A 21,066-nucleotide genomic window follows, 5' to 3' on the forward strand; every position below is an offset into this window, starting at 1 on the left:
GTCGCCGCGAAAAAATAAAAAAAAGGCCGGCAGATCCCACGCATTGTGGGAATCGATGTAATGCGAAGCAGCCAGCAAAGAGCTGCATACATCGTCTTGTATGTCATTGTGGAAAATGCGTGTCATGGTTTTCATGTTAACTCCTATTATTTATGTTCGTCACACAGTGACGTCGCGGAAGACCAATTCCGGGTAGATCAAGCTAGCGAAACGGCCACCAGCGCGCCATGAGCGTGGCACGTAAGTCACGCTGTACATGACATGCGTGTCATGATTTTCATGATAACTCGTGTTATTTATGTTCTTCACACGGTCACGTCGCAAGATACAATTTCGGTGCATATCAATCTAGCGAAACGGCCGCCAGCGCCCCATGAGCGTGGCACGTAAGTCATGCTGTACATGACAATCGTGTCATGATTTTCATGATAACTCGTGTTATTTATAGTTCGTCACACGGTCACGTCGCAAGATACCAATTTCGGTGCATATCAATCTAGCGAAACGGCCGCCAGCGCCCCATGAGCGTGGGCACGTAAGTCATGCTGTACATGACATGCGTGTCATGATTTTCATGATAATTCGTGTTATTTATGTTCTTCACCACGGTCACGGCACAAGATACCAATTTCGGTGCATATCAATCTAGCGAAACGGCCGCCAGCGCCCCATGAGCGTGGCACGTAAGTCATGCTGTACATGACATGCGTGTCATGATTTTCATGATAACTCGTGTTATTTATGTTCGTCACACGGTCACGTCGCAAGATACCAGTTTCGGTGCGTATCAATCTAGCGAAACGGCCGCCAGCTCCCATGAGCGTGGCACGTAAGTCATGCTGTACATGACAATCGTGTCATGATTTTCATGATAACTCGTGTTATTTATGTTCGTCACACGGTCACGTCGCAAGATACCAATTTCGGTGCATATCAATCTAGCGAAACGGGCCGCCAGCGCCCCATGAGCGTGGCACGTAAGTCATGCGGTACATGACATGCGTGTCATGATTTTCATGATAATTCGTGTTATTTATGTTCGTCACACGGTCACGTCGCAAGATACCAATTTTGGTGTATATAAAGCTAACGAAACGGCCGCCAGCGCCCCATGAGCGTGGCACGTAAGTCATGCTGTACATGACATGCGTGTCATGGTTTTCATGATAACTCGTGTTATTTATGTTCTTCACACGGTCACGGCACAAGATACCAATTTCGGTGCATATCAGTCTAGCGAAACGGCCGCCAGCGCCCCATGAGCGTGGCACGTAAGTCATGCTGTACATGACATGCGTGTCATGATTTTCATGATAACTCGTGTTATTTATGTTCGTCACACGGTCACGTCGCAGGATACTAATTTTGGTGTATATAAAGCTAGCGAAACGGCCGCCAGCGCCCCATGAGCGTGGCACGTAAGTCATGCTGTACATGACATGCGTGTCATGATTTTCATGATAACACGTGTTATTTATGTTCTTCACACGGTCACGTCACGCGATACAATTTCGGTGCATATCAATCTAGCGAAACGGCCGCCAGCGCCCCATGAGCGTGGCACGTAAGTCATGCTGTACATGACATGCGTGTCATGATTTTCATGATAACTCGGGTTATTTATGTTCGTCACACGGTCACGTCGCAAGATACCAATTTTTGTGTATATAAAGCTAGCGAAACGGCCGCCAGCGCACCATGAGCGTGGCACGTAAGTCATGCTGTACATGACATGCGTGTCATGATTTCATGTTAACTCGTGTTATTTATGTTCGGCACACAGTCACGTCACAAGATACCAATTTTGGTGTATATCAAGCTGGCGAAACCGGCCGCCAGCGCACCATGAGCGTAGCATGTAAATCATGCTGTACATGACATTCGTGTCACGATTTTCATGTTATGACTTGTCATTTATGTTCGTCATACAGTCATGTTACGCCATACCAATTTGGTGCACATTCGATTAACCAAGCGACCAGGAGAGCACAAAGTCGTAGGCGGCTAGATAGATAGATAGATAGATAGATAGATAGATAGATAGATAGAATAGATAGTAGATAGATAGATAGATAGATAGATAGATAGATAGATAGATAGATAGATAGATAGATAGATAGATAGATAGATACGGTCAAAGTCGCAGAAGTTCGCTAAGAAATGCTTCGCATTTAATAAACGGTACGCCAGAGTGCAAAGAAATGCGACCTGAGAAGGTTCGCCGGTCATATGCGTATCTGTGCGCGCCGTTTTCCAATAACTGATGCTCTCTCATCCACGGCTTGTCGGCGACCAGCCGTCTCTGGTACGGCAACCGGATCTTTTGTCGAGGTGACTTGTCAATTACGTGAAATATCTCATTGTTGCCGGGATATGAACGTATGGCCGTCGTTGTTGCCTGTAGCAACTGAAGTGGAGTGCTGATCAAGCACGTGGATAAAAGGTCCGATTCCGGCATGCGAAAGAAAGAAAGAAAAAGAAAGAAAGAAAGAAAGAAAGAAAGAAAGAAGAAGAAAGAAGAAAGAAAGAAAGAAAAGAAGAGAAAGAAAGAAGAAGAAAGAAAGAGAAAGAAAGAAAGACAAGAAAGAAAGAAAGAAAGAAAGAAAGAAAGAAAGAAAGATAATCCCAAACGTTACCAGCTCTGCCACTCTGAGTCACCGTACTTCCGCCACAGCTACTGAGCTGGCTGCACTGCAGAGCGCGTTTCCGTATAATAAAGATCAGAGACCCGATTCTTGCGTGATATTCTGCGACACACGGGCGGCACTGCAATCACTGAAGTCACCGCGCCTTAAAGAACAACTAGTCTCGGACATCAGGCGCTTGGGTAATAATCCTCATGAACTTCATCACGACGTTGGTGCCTAGCAGCTCGCAGCGGTATACAAGGAAATGTCCGTGCTGACTCCGCTGCCAGAAAAGTGTCCGTTAGTAGATCAAAGGCGGTTCCCGGAACGATATCCACAAACGTTGTACAGCCGAGGCGAGGTTTGGCGGCGCAGTCACACACAAACGAGTGCGGTTATTGTCATTAAAAAAGCTGAACACGGGGTTTTAGCTGCCTACTCCGGATCAAGAATTATACGATTATTCCGAGGGCTTGGGAGCCATCAAGCTCGCTCTAATGGCAAAAATATCGCCACACACAATATTAGAGACAGCGTGTGCCAATACAAGTTCGAACTCCCACTATCATCGCCTTCGAATATTTTTAAAGACGATAGCCTTTCTTAGGATACTTCAACGGAGAAATTTTGGTCTGTCTGTCTTTCTGTTTGTCGGCGCGTCACTCGATTCAGCCACTCGGCCAAAGTTGAACTACTTGCCCAAGGGCCAGCCATATTGAACGGCTGACTAGGTTCATACTTGTGTACATTGTCGATCAAAAAGCAAACATTACGCATATCTGAGGCGCAACATCACTAGGTAAGTATTAAGTGGTGTGTTCCTTCAATAGAAAATGCATACATACGTAATTCTAAAGACCCTAGTTTCTTAAGCTGCGCTGAAAATGCGACTGCGCTGAAACTTGCCTTCCTCCGTGCCCTCTACACGAGCTCATTGTTGTGTTTCGGTTTGGGTTCTGTATTGCACTGTACGAATGCCATGGGGCGCCGCTCTGGCATTCCTGTTTTACCCAGGCGACGTGTAATTAAAAGAGTGTGTGGAGAGTACTCGTTGAGTGCGGACGTTTCTTCTGCTTCAGCGTTTCGCGCCAAACCGCGTGTTCGGGCTGGCTGGCGTCCCCGCTGGTCGCGTTGGTCACCGCCGGTCTCGGTCTTCGCCTGCTGCTGCGCCGGGACTACCAACCCGCAACACAGCACTCATGTTTCCCGACGTATTGCCAGATGGCGTCCATATCTCACGCAGCGCCTCTTCTATCGTCTTTAGACGACATCTGCAGCGAAGCACGCAGATACGCGGCCAATTTTTTTTTATTGCTTTCGCGCCAACCTTAATGCCATCTTTCAAATATGCACTGTGAAAATCCTGTTGACTCGTTGGCAATTGAACGTGCCCGCTTTTTCACGCAGTCGGCGGTGGTTCAGCGGGCTGCGTGATAGCCAACAGGCTGTCCGCGGACCCCAGCGTCACGGTGCTCCTACTGGAAGCCGGAGGACTCGAGGAAGCATCTCGACAAATCCCGTTCGCGGCACCTTTCAACATTAGAGGTCGCGACGACTGGGACTACTGGAGCGTGCCGCAGAAGCACGCTGCCTACTCCTTCCGAAACCAGGTAGGCATGTTCGTATAGAAAAAGGCGCTAATCTGCTCCTTGACGTTCAAAAGGCCGGTGTCTATCATCAGCGTGACCGGCAGATCGTCTTCGCTAACATTGTGAACACGAGGCTTCTAAACTCCAGAGAAAGAAAAAAAAAGGGGGGCGCTTGTATTAATGTCACGGAATGTATATACAGATAATATTGTATTATTCAGGCTCGAATAACATTTTTGACCACCGAAATAAAAGGGGTCTCACGGCCTGCGTTTAGATAAATCTTTATAAACCTGAATCGGTGAGTATAACTAAGTATGTCAGCAAGTGGAAAGTGAAAAGTGAACATAAGTGTTTCAATAAACGAGTTCAGCTATGGACAATAAGCGGGCAGGTTCCTGAACGAATTTTCGGAGGCAGCATCGAAGGGGTATTGGAATCATTAATTCTTGCATACTGTGTCATTCGGGAAGGCTCGTAGAGCAGCGCCTTGCTGTTAGCGCAAAGATCCTGGGGGATCATAAGCGCATGCTATTTCGTTTGCATAACTTAGGTAATTAAATCGGCATAGCCATGCATGTAAGTGAAACTTTCAGACATCACAGATAACCTCGCCTAATTATATGTCGGGTGACACACACACCCTCCCCTTCTACATTTAACCTGCCAGGCTGCGTTGTCAATTCTTGCGACAGCACAGCACGGCCCGCCAAAAGAAATGAACCGATCCGCTCTTTCACATCGAACCGGTCGTGAAATAGCCTTTCTGTTGCGTTTATTTTGTTGTTACGAACGCAGAGGCTAGCGCACTCGCACGACAAGGTGCTCGGCGGCAACAGCGTGCTAAACTTCATCATGTGCACGGTTTTCTAAAGTCCAGAGAAAAAAAAGAAAGATGGATGATCCCTCCGTCAAAGGAATCGGTATAACACGAAATTGAAACGCGTCGTCACAGAAGTAGTTTATTCTTTATAGTGCATTGATATATGAGAGCTTGTACAATGTCTACTGTTGTTTGGCAGATATAGCACCACTTGATGTGGACGCATCGCACTCACGTTGACGCCTAGTTGCACATCTCCGTACCGACGACAAACGCCCATGATCATGATTTCACCCTTGCGGTGGCTGAAGTCATAACGTATACGTGGACACCACATATAGTGAATCCCACGTAAAGATGACATCAGGAAGCGCATAATAAACACTGATACTCCATATGCACTCCTTCAAAGCGTCGTGAAATGCTAAAGAAACGCTACGCGCGTCGTGTCTTCCCTTTACCCTGGCCGTTACTTCTCAAAAGGGCGAGCAGGGAACGCGGTGCGACAGCCAGGCGAGCGTCGGAGAGCTATTTTTCAATATGGATGGGTGCTATAAGCGAGGCTTGGGCTAAAGCTGCCACCTCACGGTGTGTCAAAGCGTTCAGAAAATGAAGCTTCTATTGGAAACGCGCCGGATGGGACGGCCATAGCAACGGCGCGTTTTTGTTTGTTTGTTTTTTTTAGCCTGGTGGCAAAGATGTCACCGCCCCAGCCCCCGTTATAAAGGAGACGCTCATAGCACGGCCGCTACATAAAAAAAACAGGTGCGGCCTGCTGCGTGGCGCCGAAACGGCATCCGGGGCCTAGTTCTCCTTGCGCCCGCTCTGGCGCCACCACACCGGTCTAGCTGTTCACGGAGAAGCGCTTCGACAGCCGCGTTTGTACGCGCGACACTTACTCCAATCAGGCCGTAGATTACGCGTTTTATAGCTGCACATTACAGGTTGACTATTGAAGTCGTTATTAGAAATGCCGATTACACCACATATGTGAACAGTTTGCCCTAGTACTACCAATATTTGTAGAGTGAGCCTCAGTACTCTTCATGAAGGTTGCCCGCTTTACTCACCTGAAATTAAAAGTTCTCGTTATTGCGAATTATGCTGAGTATATTTACGTGTTTCTTCAAGACGAAGTAGTGAGTGATGCAGGCACTCAGGAGGGTGGCCGCCTTTTCTCCCGAAATTTGACTTTTCCTCTGGCTCTCTATAACAAGCGCGGCAGGTTAGTAAAGGTGCATGACATGAAATCAGCAGCACATAAAGAAACGGCGGCAAAATAAGATACACAGAACTGACAAGCGCTTGTTCTGTGTACGTTTCTTCCTTTTGTCTCCCGTTTGTTTTTCTTGTGCAATATCTAATGTGGTTTGGTAGGCCTGATCTACAGGAAAGCTACGTTCTGTGCTCGGTTCTGAGGACGACTGTGGAACGCACGCTTCGATATCGTCTTTCACAGGGTGCGAGGAACTTTTGATCTTAGGGCTTCCTCCTGAGCTTTCACAATCACTTGCCCCAACTATTGCGTCATCAGCTGCATTCATTCGCCACCGTTTTCTGTGCTGCGCGTTATTTTTTGCATGGAGTGCGGATAACCGGGAAACACAGTCGGGACCACAGTCGGAAGCAAAATCATAATCTTCGTGTTCTTTTTATAGTTATCCTCAGTGAAATTTAATGAACATACCAGCGACCTGTCGCTTGGCTCCCACTTACTTGCTTTTTCTGAGGGCCCTTGGCGAGAAATATTCTTCGGCCACGCTTCGCGACGCTGCAGATCGCTAGGGAATTCGTGGTACTTCATAGTAGCGTCTCTTCTCGCGTTTGAATTGCACAGCGGCACACAACAGCTTCGCGGCATCTCACCGCTGGAAAAAACCGTCCGCCACAGACGCGCACACCAAATAAACGCACTCAGGCGCAAGAAACATGAGGAAAGCTACTCACACACACGATCACACAAAAAAGCACACGAACAACGCATAAATTCCGAGCCGACCACATTGTAGCACCACGGCCGCTGCATAATAGTAGCACGAACTGGCCTCTGCTTTGCGGACCGCGCTAGTGGCGTCCTCACCAAAAACTGCGGCCGCAACTGTCAATTCGACCGGGACGCGCTTGCCCATTGACGGCGACGCGACGCAGCAGGCCGCACCTGCTTTTTTTTTTATGTAGCGCTCATAGCATCCATCCATCCATCCATCCAAGAGCCCTGCGAGAGGAAAGTGTGAGAGATAGAAGGCGCCATGTAGCCTCCGTAATGTGTTTGGCGGTAGCTCAGTGGGCTAAACGCCCGCCTGCCATCGTCGCGGACCGGGAGGTCATGGATTCGACTCCCGTCAACGGCACTTTTTCTTATGTTTCTTTTTTTCTTTGCCATCTGATGGCGTTCATTTTGCTGACGTACTTCCGTGACGGAAATACGTCATGAGTCTTTATGGACCCCGGCATAAAACACTTTCCTGTTAAAAGGGCGGATGTATTAAGGTCACGGAATGTATATTCAGATAAGATTGTATTATATAGGCTCGAATGACACTTTTGACCACCGAAATAAAAGGGGGTCTAACGAAGTGCTTTTAGATGAATCTGTATAAACCTGAATCGGTGTGTACAACTAAATATGTCAGGTGAACATAAATGTTTCAAGAAACGAGTTCAGCTCTGGACGATACGCGGACAGGTTTCTGAGCGAATTTTAGGAGGCAGCATCGAAGGGGTGTTGTAATAATTCTTGCATAGTGTGAAATTCTGGAAGGCTCGTAGAGCAGCGTACTGCTGTTAGCGCGAAGGTCCTGGGGATCATAAGCGCATGCTCTTTCGTTTACATAACATAGGTCATTAAATCGGCACAGCCGGCATAGCCATGCACGTAAGTGAAACTTTCAGACATCACAGATAACCTCGCCTAAGTATATGTCGGGTGACGCACACACCGTCCCCTTCTACATTTAACCTGCCAGGTTGCGTTGTCAGTTTTTCCAACAGCACAGCACGGCCCGCCAAAAGAAATGAACCGATCCGCTCTTTCACATCGCACTGGTCGTGAAATCGCCTTTCTGTACCGTTTCTTATTTTTTTTGTAACGCACGCAGAGGCTAGCGCATTCGCGCGGCAAGGTGCTCGGCGGCAGCAGCGTGCTAAACTTCATGATGTACACGAGGGGAAACCCTGGGGATTTCGACCGCTGGGCCAGAGAGTACGGAGCCGAAGGGTGGTCGTACGAAGACGTGCTCCCTCACTTCAAGGACATCGAAGACTACCGCCTAGGTCCATCGGACGGTGAGTAGCAAAGAAAGATTAGGTTGCCATTCCTTATGAAAAAAAAAATTCCGGTTGTAAACGGTTATGCTCCTGTTACCACTGCTTATTAATCGCCGGAAATCCAGTTCCTGTGCGCAACGACGCGTTTCACTACTCCTCGTGGTCGGCATATGTACTCGTGACGATGAGCGTATATACCAGTTAAACCTGACCGTCGGTTGCTGCCTGCATAGGCGGTGACGTTCCATGCCGCATCATGTTCCTCTTTCTTCTCGTTTGCATGCGCGAACACACTGGAAGAGTGTCACGGAACTGGAGGCGAGATACCGGTGGACTACGCCAACACCAGCACGCCTCTCGCCCACCTTCTTATGGAGGCGTGTCAGCAAGCCGGGTACGCTCACGTGGATTTCAACGGTCCTACGCAATCAGGTGACCCGTTTGTCGCATCACTAGGACAGGCTGGTTTGCCAGTTTCCCGCATTACCCCGACCCCGTCTCCATTATACTGCAACAATAATGTGAAGGAAAAAAAATGCACATCTTACACTTGTGGCACAAGGCTGGAACCAACAGCGGAGCTAGTGCTCGACCTAGCTAAGTTTTGCTGGTAAGGCCAAGCTTTTGCTAGAGATGCCAAGTTTTTGCTAGTAGTATTAAGCATAGATACACTTGGCTGTTCTCCGGTTTCGGTCGGTTCCCTACACTACGCCCGTGTCGCGTGGTTTTGGCGGGAACATGTCACGCGACTAGCTACGTGACGTTACGTGATTTTAGTCTCATGACTAGTTGTTACGTGATGTCACGTGATTTCGGTAACATGACTAGATATTACGTGATGTCACGTGATTTTAGTCACGTGACTAGCTGTCATGTGGCTCTGGCGGGAACATGTCACTTCACTGGCTGTTACGTGGGTTTTGGCGGGAACATGTCACGTGACTAGCTGTTGAGTGATGTTGCGTTATTTTAGTCACGTGACTAGTTATTACGTAATGTTAAATTGATTTTAGTCGCGTGACTAGTTGGCAGGTGATGTTACGAGGTTTTTACTCCCGTGACTAGTTGTTACGTGATGTTACGCGATTTTTAGTCACGTAACAGACTCACCCATCGTAGATATAGAATTCCACGCCGGACGAATCGGCGCATGTGTTGTGGGAGCGAAGCACAAGTTGAAGAGGACGGAGCGAGCGCGTACCGGTTCAGACAAATTGCTGTTCGCACAACCGGGCGCAACGAAAATCTTAGATCTAGTTGCGCTCTTTAAAAACCTTTCACGTGACGTCAACTTCCAATAATATCGTACGAATATATGCATGGCTTCCTGTATGGAGACCCCCGCGTTTTCATAAAAGTGAATGGCTGCATGTGTCCAATATCCCCTATTTCCAATACTTCCGTGTTAAAGCATTCCCAGTATAAAACTTGCCTTATTAAAACGTGAGCAATGTCTTGTGCACTGTCCTGTTATCGTCATTTCGCGCTATAACTGTCGTTTATTTCTATTAAATACGCATCAGTTTCCTTAAATCACACAGGATTGCTGAACACAAGAGTTCTATAGGGGCATTGCATAGGTTTCCTCATTCGTACAAAATTCTAGCGCCTAGATCTGTTCTCAAGAAACATATAGCAGTCTGACAGCTGTGCACTCCCCTCCATTCAACCCTGTAGGCTGCTCCCGACTACAGACCAATGTCGGGAACGGCAAACGTTTCAGCGCCAGCAAGGCCTTCATCCAGCCCATCATCCGCGAACGGAAAAACCTACATGTGGCGCTGCTCAGCCACGTCACCAAGGTAAGCAACGGAAGTGCCACCTTGTCAAATTATTGACGCTGCAGCTCGCTCCATGCGTTTTGAAGCGCTTTGTGGATTACACGACGTGAAAATCTCCGATGCCCTTCTTTAGTTTCACGATTGAAATTGACACCACTAATGACCAAGTTGTTACTTATTCTGAGCACGGCACACATGCTGTGTTCCAATTCTGGCCATGCATCGTAGACAATGTACGCTGACAGCTCAGAAGACAGCATCGAGCCCCAGTCGTCCGAGCAATGGAACGCGTCTGGATGGCGTATGTGAGATGTGACGCCACCTCGCATCGACAAGAGAAAGCAAATAGACGTAATTTTTATTTCTTTAACTTCTTTCGTCTCCAATTGCATCAAAAATTGAACCTAGCTACTTAAACCACACTGAGCGAGTAGAGAGGCGTCTGCTTCTGTGCACACGACTATGACAGGCGACATCCGGGCTATCCGAGCATTCTGCTCAACCGCCATCTTGTTTAGACACCAAAGTAACCTGCATCGTATTTGTCTCCGATGCTGTCTTCGCGAAGCTGTCTATTCTGCGGGCTATGTGAGAATTGCAATGGGACGTAAGATGGCCGCTGTCCGCTTAGCTGTCTGTCTGGCCGTCTACGGTGTGTACTGAAACACACCCGTAGCATTCTCACGATCATTCCTCTGACGTCATCCTTATTAACGCGCGACGAGTACTTATGCGTTACGTCAGTCGTTTCACTTCGGCCTATTTCGGACGAGCAGGTGAACTTCGACGGAAAGCGCGCAGTTGGCGTAACATTCACCAGACTCGGTCGGCCGGGCAAGGTGAACGCAAGGCGCGAGGTGATCCTCTCCGCGGGAACCGTGGGATCTACTCAGCTCTTGCTGCTTTCCGGAGTTGGGCCCAGAGAGGATCTGGAACGGCTGCAGGTATGTGCAACATGTATCCTCTCTTCCGAACAGTTCGTGACGTCTTCATGAACAGTACTAGAGCAGTTCCCTTTGATGGCACAGTAAAACAGTCATAAGAAGAGTTTCGATGCAGCCTAGTTGGTATTTCATAGCAACGCTTCATTTCATATGCACCTCTTTCCTGTCTTTTTTTCCTTTCATAACGTTGTTGCTTGACACTACGACCAAACTTTGCTGTGAAAAACCAGCGCAGTGCAGTACTTAATAGCGTTAACTTACATGCTCCTGCAAATATTGTCGATGTGTTTCTCAAAACTGGTGCTGGTGATTACGCTAGAGAGGCAAGAGCTCGAGTGCACGACTCGAGTTACATTTTGCAAAATGGGACTCTCTCCGTTAAGTAAATTACTGAAATGCTAAATATATATCGTTATGCTGCTATTGATCGTCCTAAAATGCCCTTATCTTCCATGTAATCCCGAGTAAGTGGCACGCACCACCTATTTGCACGTAGGATTGTTTATCTATTATACTTGGTGAAAAATAAGCGAAATGGACGGGACAAAAGAAGGAGCACACAGGACAAAGCGCTTCGTTCTGTGTGCTCCTTCTTTTGTCCCGTCCATTGCGCTTAATTTTCACCAAGTATGCTCCATCACCAACTGGCCCTCACCTCGAATCTGCTAAAGTTATCTATTATGACAGAAATTGTAGGGAAAGTTCAGGCTACCATTGCTATGCCGCTTCGTAAAAAGTCGAAGCGCCAGAAATATGCTATTGCGATCCGCGCGAACCGTGCACTCTGGCCGTGAGGTAAATCACGAGATGATGAGCCGGAAGGGATGGTAGTTTGGTGGAGACACCGGCAACCGCCCGCGCGCCCCCAATCGGAGATCGCTTGAACCGTATGATATTCGATACAAGCCCGTATTCCAAGTGGCGGCTCAATTTACCCAGCAAGTCACCGCATGGACAAGCCGCATAGCCATATGGTTCGTACAGGACATAACGCTTTAAGGCGCCATAAATAACAATTTAAACGGAGCAACTTCTCTCAACCACTGCAACGCGGCGTGCCACTTCACTATTACACTCGTGTGGGCCTGTCATTTCTTCAGTGGATTAAGTTAGGTGCACTAAAGCTACGGTCTAGCTAAATAAACATCAATTAGCACAAGAATTTCGGCGTATAACCATGCTGTGCATAATTTTATTTCGTCGTTGCTTTTGTCGTCGTCTTCTGTGTCATTAGTCCGCTACACAGCAGCTGGATGCGCTAATTGCGTCTTATCAGTAAGCTTCCGCCGGCGTAACATCTCTCCCGTACAGATACCGGTGGTTGCCGATCTGCCAGTGGGACGCAACCTTCAAGACCACCCGGCGCTCATTGTGGGCGTTCCCGTTAGCACCGACGTGGAAGTTGGCATACCGCCTTTCAGTCTCGCCGACATTCAGCAGTACGCCAGCAACGGGACAGGTAAGGAAACGAAAAGAGCACTGCAAATATGAAAGTATAAGACGCATCTAAAAATATACTGGTATTTATTATACGTTGAGCGCACAATTCAACACATTTGAGTGGAACTGCGCTGCAAGTATATGTAGACACAGGTTTGAGAAAAAACAGCTGGGTGTTTCTGCTCGGTATGCCGTCATGATATGCATCGAGTTCGCTTCATCGTTTGTATTATAACGTCCTGAAGCAGATATTTTCATGTACGTGAACAGGTCTTTTGCAAGTATAGCGTGCATGCAAGACTCGCTGTTCTCATATGTGGCGTCCCCTTACAAAGTTTTTGAATGAACTGTCTGAACGTACTTAAACCAACTTGATAAAGTAATTAACAAGTATATCAAACTCAAATCTGATATACAAAGTAATTTCTCGTAAGTTATGCAACTGTGCGCCTTTCTTGATTCTTAACATGAAAGGAATATAATGAAATTAAATTTTAAAAGAGAGAGTTTCGCGCTAAAGCAGCTACTTAATCGCGCCAGGCCACATCGCAAATAACGTGGAGATCGCTAATAATGTACTCAGCCAACTTTATAGTTTACTCGCTCTTACTTATTATTGCCGCTAGCACAGACTTTACATTGTAATGGTGGAATTGGGGCGCATGCATAATATTCAGTGTTGGCGGTAACGCGTTACAGTAACGGCGTTACCGGTAACGCGTTGCTTTTTTCAGTAACTTAGTAACGTAGTCGTTACTATTTTGGAGCTGTAACTGGTGACGTATTTACGTTACCATTTTTCGGTAACGCGAGGTGTGACGTTACTTGTTACTTTTTGTTCCAATGATCTCAAACTTTACACAATCTTTTCGTCTCGTAGGAACTACTTTCCCAGAGCTCTCCCCGATCTTATTTCGTCGCAGTGGCGGACTGCTGTCGGCCCACCAACCGTTGACAAAGTGACCACGCGCGGGGTCCTTTGTTGCGCGGGGAACATTGCATTTGGGTGCAAATTTTCGAAATTTCTTATATGTCTGTTAGTTTCGGCTACCGTGCTATTGCGGTTCAAGTTGTCGTTGATCGTCGATAAATCGAAGCGAAATGCGGTCCTCGTAACCGTAAAAAGCGAGCTGTCGAGATTTTCTTGGCTTGCGGAGATGAAGACTCGGGGTATAGCGGCCTGCCTTAGCTCACGATGACTTGTTCGGAAATGCATTCTCAACAGCATCGCCAACTGCAGATGAACGACTGTCTCGGTACCTTTGGTGCATCATTACATCGCGCTGAGTGGGAACCCGCGCATTCGCCAGCTTTTTCTGAAAGTGAATACAGGAGTACCACAAAGCGTGTCCGTCGAGCGCCTATTTAGCGTAGGTGCGGACGTATTCATCAAGAAACGAGGCAAGCTGTCCGATGACAGCTTTGAAATGCAACTGCGTCTTACATTCAGAAAGTTGCAGTTCCACTAGGAAATTGTTCGTGCAATATACTTTGACACTGCTTTTAAACTTCGTTTCCAAAATTAGTTTCGCGTCTTGCCTTCTGCAGCTGCGATTAGCTTTCTGTCTATTGAATTCCTGAGGAAGCGAGGCTGACCCTGAACAGCTTCACATGCACAGTCGCAATTTTTTCGCGGTAATTATGCAGGTTAAATTGAAAAATAATTGCGCGCAAATAATTTTTGCGGATTTAATTGTCATTTAAGCATTTTTTATTGCTACAAGTTTGCCCATTAATTTTGTTAGTAGAAGCCCGCCGTTATATTTACTGCAAGTTTTTTCAGTCATGTTTTCTTTGCGGGGAGCGTTGATGGTGACATCGATCGTCTTATATTTAATGTCACATTGAGAAAAACGGCTTTACCATGTGCCACATAGTTAGAAGCCATCAAATATAACTGTGCAGGCAACTTCAGACCACTATACACAGTATTGCCAAGGAACGGCACATTTATGCAAATTATTCTCGTTAAATCAGTACTTTGGGCTTTATAAAATTCTTATTGTGGGTTCCTGCAGCGAATGTGCAATGATTAAAATTTCTGATTATGGAATAACGGCACAAGTAACGTCCATTACTTTTTTTCGGTAACGGTAACGCGTAAACTTTTTTTACGGGCAACGCAGGGCGGTAACGCGTTCCTTTTTTGTTAGCGTAACGAGTAACGTATTTAGTTACTTTATTGCGGTAACGCATACAACACTGATAATATTTGAGGCTTTACATCAGTTTTAAGATTCTGCATCTTTGCGTAATATGATTTATACAACAGCTGCGGTGAAAACATCAGTTCATTTGCGGAGAAATTTAGTGGCGATGACTACGTCCAAAGTGATGGTAATTATAACTGCTTGGGTTTTACGCGCCAAAACTAGGAATTCATTATTAGGAACGCCGTAGTGGAGAGCTCCGGAAATTTCGGCCACCTGGTGCACTTTAACGTGCACCTAAATCTCATACATGGGCCTCTGGCATTTTCCAAGTGGCACCACTTCCAGAGTTCATTAAAACAAACAAAAGAGAGAGAGAGAGATGTGCAATAAACGACTTCAACTCTGCATTTGCAATATTCGTGCTAGAGATAGTGACCAAAGGTCCCGAAATTTTGTTTAAAATCTGATTTAGGCAACAGCAAGTTCTCCTTGCGCTGGCCAACGACGTAAATAACTCGGTGACGAAAGACCAAGTGAGCTGTCGTTATAGAACGCGTTTAAAGAATTACTTTGTGCAAAAAAAAAAACACAGAAAGACACCAATTCTGACTACAATACTCATTAACAATTGGAGAATGTTATGCGAACTAGCAGTGGAAGCCAATGAGTAAGTGTTTTGCAAAGAATGAAACTGTCTAACTGCATTGCGAATCTTGTTGCCGGCACGCTGATCTGTTCTACGCAGGCACGATATCGATACCCGTGGGCAACGAGTTCGTGCAGTTCCTGCCCACCGAGTACGCCGAAGATCCCAAGGTCCCGGACATCGAGGTGGCGACCGTCGCCATGTCGCCGGCCAGCCAATTGTTGAAGGCGTTCGCAGTGGAGCTAGGAATGTTGCCCGAGGTAAGGCTCATATCGTAGAACAGCACAAGTTCGCGAAACAAAGCAACACCTTACGCTGCGTATCAATACGGTATGACCACTGCCTCAGCGTGCGTAGTCCACAAACTCCAAAACGAAAACGCCATAAAAAATTTCTCCGGTGAGGCGAAGAATTCGGTATGAATGTTGTATGCTTTCCGTGTGTTCAGCAATGCATCGCTCTCTCGCTTTCTGTGTCTCAGCTGTTCTACGTTTTCTGCGAGAGACAGGCTTAAGTTATGCATTCTGACACATACTGCATGGAAAGGGTCACTCCGGCGGAGCAATCGACGCCCAGGTCTGCCAGGCGACAATTGTATATTCGAAGCTATGTATATTCTATGCTATTCGAGATGTCTATTCGACCTGCCTGGTGTTAACATCCCCACCGCCACCACCTTGATAGGTGAGCGTTAATTTCTTATGCCATAAAACAACGTAGACGCAAACCATTCTGATAATACCGTTCGCTATACTATTCAATACACTTATCGTGTAGTTATGTTCATAGTCGCAGTGTCGCTTCATCACCGGAGCTCACACAGAAGCTGCGATTTCCGCAGGCATTTGCGCTTTGGAAAAGACTTGTTTTCTTATTGTGAGCTCCATTCATTCAGCGTCGTATCTCATGGCTACGTCCACCTCGACAAATCTTAGTGATGTCAATTGATTCTTGTACTTTCGGTGTGATGCTCTTGCAAACTTTGAACGGCAGCCGAAAACTTATGAGCCGTTTCGGCGTCGATGACATTCCTAGAGTGAAGTTTCTCCTTTCAGTCGCCATCTTCAATGACTTGCGTTTATCGCAGGCTTTCGACGGTTTAATTGGTCCCATTGACGGTCGGCCCGGCTTTCGAGCGATAACAATTCTCAACCGACCGAGGTCACGTGGCTCCATCTCACTGCGCTCCAAGAACCCGTACGAGCACCCGAACATCGATCCAAACATGTTCGAGCACCCGTACGACGTGAAGGCTCTTGCTCAAGGTATGAGTAGTAACTCTGGTGCATAGGTGTATATGCTGGTATGCGATCGCACTATTTAAACGAACCCTCAAACACTCAGGGTTCGAATACGACAGAGTGGTTTCTATTAGCTGAGGCTAGCATGTGGTAAACGTGGTAAATACATATGGCTTGAAGCAATAGGGCATTCAACAGTGAAGTGAGCAGTATATTCGTGGGACATTTGCCGGTCAAACAAACATAAGCACAACACATAGCAGGTATGGAGAGGTCATACAACATAAATGTGGTAAACATATCTATTGGCTTCACGTTGTGGTAACTAAGGAAAAGTTGGATCCCTTAGTTCTACCGCCCCCCCCCCCCCCCTTTTCTTTACCACTCTTGTTCAGCCAATGAAAGTAGCATGAAGCTGCGAAGTTCTGGGGCCGAATTCACAAAACTTCTCTTTCGTAGGTGCGTTTTCCAATTTGTCAGCCGGCTTCGCTAATACGTTCCGTGTCGTGATTGGCTGAAATATTCTCTTACGAAAACTTTTATATACTGAGTCGTTTTTGTGATTGCGGGCCCAGGTTTCCTTCTTATAGCAATATGGAATTTTGTAAACACTTAGGTAAAGATTTACTTTACCTCCCTACCTCGTGTTACTTTCGGTAGGGTAGAAAGTTGTCGGTAACTGTCTCTTTATTCGTACTTATTATTGCAATATAAAGTTGCCTTAGCGTGTAATGCCTGTTTGGTGCTCATTTTTAAGCGCGCTGTACGGCCTGTGTTATGCCGAAATTCAAGCACTATGTTCGAATCGATCGAAGCTAGTCACGACACTGTACAGCAGAGGTCAGCTCAAGGCTTTTGTTAAACATATTTGTAGAAAGGCTCGAGTTGATGTTCCATCACAGAGTCAGGGAATACCTCCGAGCAAGTGATAAAACGTCACTCAACTGCATTCGCTGAGGTTTCTAAAGTGTGTAATAATTATAATTATAATTATTGATGCCATTGCTCATAATACATCAATTACACGGAACACAGAAAGTAATGAATGCTACAACACAGTGTTGCCCTTTCCGTTTTTTTTTTCTTTTTATCCCTGCGTTTTCTCTCTCCTCTAGAAGCAGTAAACTTGCCTTGTAATCAGAACGCCCCTCCTTGCATGTGCGTGTGTGTGTGTGTGCGCGCGTGTGTGTGTTATTTTTGCTCTCTCTCTCTCTCTCTACACCCTCTTTGCGACTCATATTTCCACACCCCAATGCAGGGTAGCAAACCAGATGCTAAGATCTAACCTCCCGGCTTTCCTCCTCTCCATGTCTCTCTTGTACTAAACACGAACTAGTTCGAGAACAAGTTCTGAAATCCTATAAACGTTCAGATGGCGCTCCACATTGGCGGCTGAAACAGTGTTAAGCTGCCTGTCTGGCATTCAGGTACTAAGATGTTCATCGACCGGATCTTAAGCGCGGATGCCATGAAGAGCATCGGCGCCAAGCCGTCGCAACAGATATTTCCGCCGTGCGCCGATGAGGGACCTCTCTGGAGCCAGGAGTACAACGAGTGCCTCTCCCGGCACACCGCGATAGCCGCCTGGCATCTTTGCTGCACCGTAGCCATGGGCTCACATCCTGAGGCAGTCCTGGACGAACGGCTGAGGTAAGCAGCCTTCACAGCGCCTGTGTTGTGTCCTCGCATCTGACCTCGTTCATTTCGCACTGTGCAAGTATGTCGATTCACGAACGGCACTTCGGTGTTCAGTATCAGGCGATGAGCGCAACGTCGCTTTCCACTTAAAGGAGTACTGACAGAAATTTTCAAAGCTGATTTTACTATATCATACAAATCCTCTGTATACAGAGACTCCTTGGCCAAGTGTGAAGCTCAGAAAATGCTGATGAGACGTTTTGTTTTGCAATTAAAGTCAACTTTCGCGCGGCTCGCCGATTGACACTGACACTAGAGTAACGTCAGGCTACAGTATGAAATGTCGTGACTTCACGCTTCAGTATGGCCAATTTTGATGACGTCAGGTACCAAAACATGCAATATGGCCTCGTGTGTGTCACCGGTCCACGGAGCGGAGCGGCCGTTGAAACGTCACGATATCGTGCGCGAGCTCGTGACGAGAAGCTCATACCGTGCCGTGACGTCAGGGTACACTAGGAACCGAAACTAGCTTTTAAAGACGTATAGCAGTTAATTTTGCAGGGCGCAATCACGCTTACCGGCACATTGCTTAGGTACAGACGACTGAGGCGCAAAATACATTTCTTGAGAAAGGGAGAAGCAGAAGAGAAGACAGAGAAGCGCTTCTCTGTCTTCCCTTCTGCTTCTCCAATTTTCAAGAAATGTATTTTGCGCCTCATTCGTCTGTACCTAAGCAATGTACGCACCAACTAGCCCAGAAACAAGTCCTTTTGGAATTACCAGCACATTTTTGTAGCATCTCGGGGGCTTGACCTTTCATATGACGCAAGAAAAAGCCCGAAATTTTTATTGTCAGTAGCTCTTTAATGATAAGGGTTGGTGCGACGACTGCTCCGACTGGTACTAATGGTTGTTGTCAGTGACTATAGTAGCCAGCCCGTTCGTGACATTGAATGACGGTGTCATTTGCTCAATGAGAGAGACAGAGAGAGAGAGAGAGAAATTGAGGAAAGGTAGGGTGCTTTACCACATGCTAGTTTCCAATCTGCTAGCTAAATTTGGGTGGAGAGGCAGGGTTGGAAAGAGGAGAGAGAGGCAAAAGTAAAAAGAACAGAAAAGACGCTCGCACTCGCACGTGCCTACTCGTGACTTACGAAGTGAGCGCAGTGCCTTTCGCCTTACCCTGGCTGTAATGCGCGAGCAGGAACTTTAGCACGACTTGAGGCACGCGCTTATTGTACAAACCCTAAGCCTGTCAGATAACACAGTGCATGGCTCGGCTCTCACCGGAGCCACTATAATGAGCGTCGGCTGCGTTGCTGTCGAGAGCAGACGTCGCCAACATTGACGAGAACCACTTGGACGTGCCCCTTAATGCTACGAAAGCGCACCGCTGTTGTTGAAACTGTTGTACATATTATTTCTGTCTTCATGAGACCATCGTACGGCAAACACACACGCACACACACGCGCACACACGGCTGCATAGTACCGGACACCACAGCCGCCACAATGGGAGCTATATGCCAGTAGCATAGCCAGAATGTTGTTTCGGGAGGGGTTCAAGCATACTTCTGTACGTTCGTGCGTGCGTTTGCATGTGTGCGCGTGTATATTCAGATGCAAAATCAAAACATTTCAGTGCAAGTTAAAGAACACCAGATGGTCAAAATTTCCGGAGCCCTCCAGTACGGCGTGCCTCATAATCATATCGTGGTTTTGGCTCGCAAAAGCCGACAGATTATTATTATCATCGACATAAGATATCATTCGATATGTGTCGTGTGAGTATTTTCAAGTAAAAAAAAATTATTCACTAGCATGCTTTTCTACACTGCACTTCGCCCCACTAATGGCGACATCTGTTATGCCTCAAACGATAAAAAAAAAAAAAAATGAGAGAGAGTTCGAGCTGCACGTGGCTGCAGGGGGCTCTTATCTTTTCCTCATGTCTGTGTCAGGAGAGCCGAATCCAGATTTTTCCACGCCATAGAGCAAGAAAACTGCGTGTGTAAACGCTGTTTTCAGAAATGACAACGCCACCATTAGTTGGACAAAATGCATCGCAGGAACGCTACAGCTTTACAGTTATGAAAAGTGTTCTATACCACGCCAACACTTTGTACGCAGGGTCCGCGGTGGCGTGACGGGCCTGCGAGTGGCCGACGCCTCCGTGATGCCCGACGTAATAACGGGTCACACAAACGCACCAAGCATGATGATCGGCAGCAAGGCGGCATCCATGATCATCGAGGACAATGCAGCGGGACCTCAATGAAAAAAACAAAGAAAGCGGAAAGCCATGACGTCACAGCCGACTCCACTGCCGTACTACTAGTGGTCAAGCCCGTGCTCTGGGACTTCTGCCTCTCATCAGCGTGAACTCGTGATGTGATGTGCTATTTCGACTGTGTTCGCAGGGGACTATTAAGGAAATAACGGACAGCCAGGGAATAATAGCAGAAGCGACGGTACTGCGCACCTGACTGATCGTAAAAATCACGTGGTTTGACCAGCGAGTGCCATCCACTTACCCCAGAACTAGCAACGTTTAGGCTTCAGCTTATTACCGTCGGTAAGAAGAATACGCCAAATATTGTATTTCCTCCTCGAAAGAACAAAATAAATCGTACATGCGATAATCGACGCACGTGAAATACAACGAAAATATGACGAGTAACCTACTGAGGGCTCTTGCCCTCGGGCACTAGTTTCTCTGGACCAAAATAAAGTTCTGCCATGCCAACCAACTGACGCGGCAACAGTGGGAGCAACATTAAAGAAAAAAGTAATCCTAAACTCCCGACTGTGAAATATACGAAGAACATGCAAAAACATTACCGCGGCTTGCACAAAGTCGCGCAAGGTTGGGTAACGACAGAGCTGGTGGGCACGTTTCAGCTTACCTTAACCA

At 46.9% G+C, this 21,066-nt stretch overlaps 1 protein-coding gene across 6 annotated transcripts in view; it reads left to right on the forward strand.

Annotated features, from left to right (window-relative positions):
- The window catches only part of LOC119386962 (L-sorbose 1-dehydrogenase), a 531,651-nt gene extending 510,857 nt beyond the window's left edge, over window positions 1-20,794 (forward strand). The window contains exons 2-11 of one of the 6 annotated variants that reach the window (XM_049413324.1): window positions 4,035-4,237; window positions 8,138-8,324; window positions 8,607-8,738; window positions 9,984-10,108; window positions 10,864-11,031; window positions 12,343-12,490; window positions 15,370-15,530; window positions 16,358-16,535; window positions 17,939-18,161; window positions 20,283-20,794. In XM_049413324.1, coding sequence (XP_049269281.1) covers window positions 4,035-4,237; window positions 8,138-8,324; window positions 8,607-8,738; window positions 9,984-10,108; window positions 10,864-11,031; window positions 12,343-12,490; window positions 15,370-15,530; window positions 16,358-16,535; window positions 17,939-18,161; window positions 20,283-20,430 — 1,673 coding nt within the window. In that variant the 3' untranslated portion in view covers window positions 20,431-20,794. The remainder of the gene's footprint in view (window positions 1-4,034; window positions 4,238-8,137; window positions 8,325-8,606; window positions 8,739-9,983; window positions 10,109-10,863; window positions 11,032-12,342; window positions 12,491-15,369; window positions 15,531-16,357; window positions 16,536-17,938; window positions 18,162-20,282) is intronic. The other 5 variants (XM_049413319.1, XM_049413322.1, XM_049413320.1 and 2 more) reach the window with 5 other exon arrangements.
- The last annotated feature ends 272 nt before the right edge of the window (window positions 20,795-21,066 follow it).

This window comes from Rhipicephalus sanguineus, chromosome 3, assembly GCF_013339695.2.
Source record: "Rhipicephalus sanguineus isolate Rsan-2018 chromosome 3, BIME_Rsan_1.4, whole genome shotgun sequence".
NCBI lineage: Eukaryota > Metazoa > Arthropoda > Arachnida > Ixodida > Ixodidae > Rhipicephalus > Rhipicephalus sanguineus.